The sequence below is a fragment of the Fomitopsis serialis genome, assembly GCF_022376445.1.
Source record: "Fomitopsis serialis strain Sig1Antser10 chromosome Unknown B0H18scaffold_44, whole genome shotgun sequence".
In the NCBI taxonomy this organism is placed as follows: domain Eukaryota; kingdom Fungi; phylum Basidiomycota; class Agaricomycetes; order Polyporales; family Fomitopsidaceae; genus Fomitopsis; species Fomitopsis serialis.
In genome coordinates, this window is record NW_025955004.1 from 268,288 (window position 1) to 274,491 (window position 6,204).

At 55.4% G+C, this 6,204-nt stretch overlaps 1 protein-coding gene across 1 annotated transcript; it reads left to right on the top strand.

The window, feature by feature from the left end:
* Positions 1 to 1,753: 1,753 nt before the first annotated feature.
* B0H18DRAFT_1014061 (superoxide dismutase mitochondrial) lies at positions 1,754 to 3,337 on the top strand. Its single transcript, XM_048029133.1, has 5 exons — positions 1,754 to 2,132; positions 2,204 to 2,320; positions 2,673 to 2,798; positions 2,858 to 2,931; positions 2,988 to 3,337. Exons 1-5 carry the CDS (start codon positions 1,841 to 1,843, stop codon positions 3,057 to 3,059), a joined length of 681 nt encoding a protein of 226 aa, XP_047892232.1. The 5' UTR covers positions 1,754 to 1,840; the 3' UTR covers positions 3,060 to 3,337.
* The last annotated feature ends 2,867 nt before the right edge of the window (positions 3,338 to 6,204 follow it).

Below are 6,204 nucleotides of genomic sequence, written 5' to 3' on the forward strand. Positions count from 1 at the left end.
CTGTGCCAGTAATATGTTGTTCTTCGATCTCGCTGTCGCCACCGTGTACCATGTCTCCATAGACCCCACGAATCACACACATAGACTTTCCGGATGTAGCGTGAGCTTGCTCTCGGTGGTGAGAGACCGGAACGCGATTGGAATGCGGACTACCGCAAGCGTCATATTATGCTGCCCACGATGGGGGGTTCTCCATTCAGTCCTTTGCACTTTCGGCGGATCTCGCTGCTCGGCCTTGGTAACATCCGATCTCGGATCCGACGGCGAGTTACCGTTGCAGTAGGTGAGAGCGTAGTTCCCAGGGCTTGCCCACCAATGGCAGAGTCAGCCCCAAGTCAGCCCAAGTCAGCCCGAGCGTCGGACCTGCGGGCTCATCGCGAACGTATTGAGCCTCAAGATTAGCGAAGAGAACCGAACGTCGTCACTACGAAGACCGAAGGGTACTCCACACTAGGCACAGCAACGTACTTAGTCGTTCGACCACCACCACGGGGTCCCGGGGAGGCATGGGCACCGTCGCTCACGCAATCGCACACCGGAAGTTGAAACCCATGACAAGCGCTGCGGTAGCCTAATTTTCCCTTCTTTAACTTGGGTGTACCTTGGGCCCGTGCTAGGGATCGATGTCGTGGCAGGAGTCTACGTGCATGCGAGCTGCGTTTTGTCAGCGTCTTGCTCTCCGAGAGAACGTGCGCCTCCGCGTTCAGGTCCGCCAATGAAAGGAGACCGAGTCAATCTGTGTTTGAGTAGCCAATTGAGACTTACCCACGTATCTGCGCCGTGCGGAAGAGGTCCGAGAGATAGCAGTTGTGAGTTAGTCCGGAGTTCGATGGTTTGAAAGTCGTGTTCATAACCACATTTGAAGCGAAGGTAAAGATGAACGTTGAGCAGAAGCCTTGTGTCTACAGGAACGGTCACACACCTGACCTGCGCGCTATGACCAAGTGCAGGTGCCGCACTCGCCGCTGAGCTTCGAGTCGAGTTTGGCAGAAGCCGAAGCCGCGACGGTTGCGAGCCGGTTTGGGTATCATAATTGCTCGGGATACCTGCATTTGGCAAGGCCGTCACGCTCCGGCGTGGATCCATCTGGACCTACAAGCGCAAATTGGGATGTCAGTGCATGACAGGCAATGAGCTAGCCATGACGCGTTGCTTCTTGTCCACGTTTCCCGATCTGTATAAGGTCACAGCCAATGGACTGACGCAGATTAGGCCCGTATGCAAGTTGCGTATATAAATCGGTTTTGGAGAGAGATAGGTGGGGCCCTCGATAGTGGATGAGCCTGAGTGAGGATATTGAAGTGAAGTCGAGCGTGTACTAGCCGAGGACAGCGACCGGGCGTTGGTTTGAGGTATAGGGTCCATTCTTGACCTTAGTTCAGTTACGAACGCCTGATCAGATGGAAGTGGTACAGGTATGTCACTATGAGGTGGACCGGTACAATGCAGAATGCTCAGTATTAACGCTCAGAAACACAAGTACGAAACCATACAGTATTCCCGCTCAGCCGTCGAATCAGATCCATGATACCGCCCGTCCCCACCTTGTCAGCGTTGCTGTCACTGATCACCAAGACTATGGAGTTTTGTTCCACTAAGCAAGCACAATGCCTGGAGTCGGAAGGCTGCAGAGTTAACCGGACTTCGTCATGGCCGTTCTCGAAGAGGAGGGATGGGCCAGCGCGTTGCTCACGTGCCGCGCTCTATGACATCAGCCATGCGTCCGACGGCTTCCGAATCGCTCATAACCCGCGAGCTCGTCGTTCCCAACGTCCTACCATCCCTTTCCGCAACCACCACCATACACGAGCTGCCTTAATCTTAACTTTACGAGAACACCATGTCGATGCTCACCACCGCCGTCCGCAACGTCGCCCGCACACGCGTCCCGCGCGCCGTGCCGTCGGTCGCGCTCTCCATGCAGGCGCGCTCGAAGCACACACTCCCTGACCTCCCGTACGCTTATGACGCGCTCGAGCCGCATATCTCGGGCCAGATCATGAAGCTGCACCACCAGAAACACCACCAGACCTACGTGAACGGTCTGAACACCGCCGAGGAGAGCTTCGCGAAGGCGAGCTCGCCGAAGGAGAAGATTCTCCTGCAACCCGCGCTCAAGTTCAACGGGGGAGGTGCGTGCCGACTCTAGGACGCTCTCTGTGTACGCGACAGGTTCTGACGCGTTTCCTTGCGCGTTGTGTAGGGCACATCAACCACTCGCTCTTCTGGAAGAATCTTGCGCCACAGGGCCAGGGAGGCGGTGAACTCAAGGCGGGTCCTCTCAAGGACGCAATTGCCGCTGACTTTGGTGGACTTGATGGTGAGCACGTCTTTCCTTGTTTGCGTCTTACATGCCGCCGTGGTGTGCTCTTTGAATGTGCTTTTCACTATATCATTCTTGTCCTCGCCTTGCAAGTGTTCCCTACCTCACCCTTTGCACATTAACTGGTGTTCATTGAGCTGTTGACGTCTATCATCCACCGTCTTCGTATGGCAGTCATCGCCTCTCGTTTCTCATTCACTCCCATTTCTTACATGGTTTCCTCCTCGTCGCCAGCCTTTCGTAGTCTGAATTCCACTTCGCCCATCCTTGTCAGTCATACTCGCATCCTCTTTCGAACTCGTCTCTGCAGCGAGGTCTTCGCAGTTGCTCATATCGGATGACGTCATAGGCCTGAAGAAGCAGCTCAACGCAGCGACTGCAGCCATCCAGGGCTCTGGCTGGGGCTGGCTGGGCTACAGCCCATCGACGAAGAAGCTCGAGATCGTCACGACCGCGAACCAGGATCCGCTGCTCTGTAAGCCTTTCATTATCGGTCGTTAGGTCGCTGGAGACGCTAACATGACCCTCCTGCAGCGCACGTCCCGATCCTCGGCATTGACATCTGGGAGCACGCGTTCTACCTGCAGTACTACAACGTGAAGCCGGATGTACGTGCATTTCTACCTTGTACGTGTCGTCGAAGGGACGCTGACGGATATGGCAGTACCTCAACGCGATCTGGAACGTCATCAACTTCGGCGAGGCGGAGGCGCGCTATGTCGAGGCTGCCAACTAAAAGCTGTCCCTATTGACGATGCTCGTATTGCATGTAAAGTAGATTCCTACATTCGCTCTGTCAATTTGTGTGTGCGTGCTCGCATGTGTTCCAGCCGCTGTAGCGCGTTAGAAAATACGCTGCCTCCTGACACTCGTGGTTCAAACATTGAGTTTACATCTCTTTCCTCCGTATGCGGACCTCATACCATCAATCTCCTGGGCCGCATACAGTAAAGACTAGTACTTGAGGTCAAAGTGCGGTCGCAACTTGGTCGCTCCAACGCGGGCGCTTGTGACATGCATGCCACAGCTCGGTCCAGCGCTTATGTCTGCGATGCCTCCCTCGCGGCGTTCGCGCGAACTTGGCGCGAACCATGACATTGACCAAACTCCTTGTTTTTGAGTTCCCTTCGTTCCCTCCGTCCCACTAGAGAAATGGCTGGTTCCACGAGGCAGTATGCAAGCATGCCACTGTGAGCTTATAGCAGGACCGTTCTGAGATCGTCTGCTCCAGCATACGAGACCGTTGTCGACGGCGAGGTGAGTCAACGCAACTTGACTATGCTTCAGGGTCTCATGGACATCCTTGACGTTTGTGCTCGCCTTCGTCAGACTGAGTTGAGTCTTTGACCTCTGAAACATCAGGCTGCTGTCACTTGCTTTCTGGAAAAACGGTCACTGGCGGTCCACCGCTGCACGGACAGCTTTGCTCGCCCATGCACGTCACGTCGACGGGATCGCGCAGGGGCGTCGTCAATGCCGGATTCATGCAATTGCTGTACTCCGGGGATGCCTTGTTTGGTTGGGGCATTTGCCGTAATCATCTGGCTCGGGCTATGACTGGCAGTTGAAACGTTGACTGGCAGTATTCCCTTTTGTCGCGCTGACGCTTTGCGTTATGACACTGCGATTTATCACAGCGGCGTTGTGCTCGCGCCTATCTGCCTCTCCGCCATTCGGAGGCCCTATACGTGCGATGCCGTGGTTTCGTGAGTGCGTGCATTCGGTGTCTAGTTTCTACAGTCTCTTCGAGACATCATATCGGCATGGTCACCCGAACGTGGGTGTTGACATCCACCTTTCTCGGTACCGCATGTCCGGTGTTTCCCAAACGCCTGACGACGTGTGTTTTCCCTTGTGAGGGCCTTGGGCATACTATCACTGTACCAGAAGTGCAATTTTCGCGCTTTTCCCTCTCTGCAGGACGAACCGCTCACCGGAAGCTCTCGGAGTTTTCACTGATGGATTCCTGGGGTCTGAATATACGGTTCATGATTTTACAGGCCTTGTCCAGGGAGTATGAGAGGGATGCCGAGAGGGAGCAAGGATTGGAACAGTAATGCAACTCTTCTCCGAGGCTCGTCACAGTTCCTGTCACACTGCCGAGTATTGCCGAGGGTTGCCGACTGTGGCAACTGTGGCTGCACGGCGATACAGCAATGCAATCAACATGTTCATGCCACCGTGTGCTATCCTAAACACCCTGTTCAGTTGCCGGAAAAGCCGTGGATGTATCAATATAATTTTGATGATACTCATAGGACTGGCATTGCTTACAGTATAGTAAGTCTTACTGTCGAGAAGCCATAAGTTATAACGAGTCGACTACTTCGACTCTTCTCGAGATACTTTCCACTGATCCTTCCTCCGTTCACAAGTTCAATTTTTCTTCAGTGATTAGTAGCTCCCGGCCTGTCAAATGTAGGGTGGCATGGCTAGTAATGCCCGCAATGCCTTGACCGGCGGTTGAGCAACAGTAGTGCAACTGCTGTGATCGTAACCGTATATGGTAACTGATAAGGAGCGGAGTTGAGATTGCTGATCTTGGGTGGCTTTCCGTCACGCTCTGACCACCACTCGTCAATGCACAACTGCCTACTGGCGGCGGCGATACCCTGGAGGACGGCGACGGCGGTCCCCTCGACCTCCCTCTGTGCCTCTGGTGATCACAACATCCTTTGGGATGTATCTCTATCGCCACGCATACGGAACGAGGCAGCCATGACTGGTCGAGGGGCAAGCGCGAGCACCCTGTAGGACGACCGACTGCGACGGCGGCGGCGATGCCCTGGAGGACGGCGACGGCGGTCCCCTCGACCTCCCTCTGTGCCTCTGGTGATCACAACATCCTTTGGGATGTGTCTCTATCGCCACGCATACGGAACGAGGCAGCCATGACTGGTCGAGGCGCAAACGCGAGCACCCTGTAGGACGACCGACTGCGACGGCTGCGGCGATGCCTGGAGGACGGCGACGGCGGTCCCCTCGACCTCCCTCTGTGCCTCTGGTGATCACAATATCCTTTGGGACGTGTCTATCGCCACGCATGTAGAGTGAGGGAGCAATGGCGGGGGCTGAGGGACGAGAGCCCTGGAGGGCGACGACGACAACGATGGTAGACCCCTCGACCTCACTCACTGTGTCTGGGACACACGGGTTGTCTATGCGATGTGATACTGCCCAGATACGAGGACTATTGCTGTACATAGCGGACCCTAGGCCTCGTGATGGAGCATAACCATGCACTACGGCGATGACAAGGCTTAATCGCTTAACTGCGACCGCGGTACGTCGTGTATTGTCGGTCCTCAAACGAGATGTATTGGCAGCCGCAAGGACGGCTTTTTGAGACCGGAGCCGGCTCGTCGAGGTCAGTAGATGGGGTTTGACACTTCGAGCTCGGACGTGTATATGGCCAGCTCTGACGGGTATGGCCATACACGGTTGGATGGATGCACAGCGGATTGGATGACACCGGTGACATTGGATGACACTGCAGGTGCCAACTGCGGCTGTGGTTTGCGTACAGGCTATCACCACCCTCAAGCCATGGCACGGTGTAGAGTCCACGAGCCGAGGAGTGCTCCGGCAGTAGTGACTTGGGTGCAGTAAGTGCGAAGGTTGCTTGTCATACCCGCCGTATGCACGACGGTCTCGCTCTGCCGGTTGCAGGGCATGCCGGATATGACTCGATCTGGCCCCCGCCGAGCGGAGTGGGGCCACAGATTCGCCGAAAGGGGACATGACGGTCGCTCATTGGTCTCCTGGTGCTGTACAGATGGCAAGCCACATCCGACGGCTGATAAGCAAAAGCGTCGAAAAGTTTGTCATCCTTCTATCCCTGCCACTTGCTGCGCACCCTTGCTACTGTGTCTTCAAGCGTC

Coding starts and splice junctions, on each gene's coding strand:
- B0H18DRAFT_1014061 (XM_048029133.1), top strand. CDS start 1,841: ATGTCGATGCTCACCACCGCCGTCCGCAACGTCGCCCGCACACGCGTC. Junction 2,799..2,857: donor GAACCAGGATCCGCTGCTCT/GTAAGCCTTTCA, acceptor ACCCTCCTGCAG/CGCACGTCCCGATCCTCGGC. Junction 2,932..2,987: donor ACTACAACGTGAAGCCGGAT/GTACGTGCATTT, acceptor CGGATATGGCAG/TACCTCAACGCGATCTGGAA.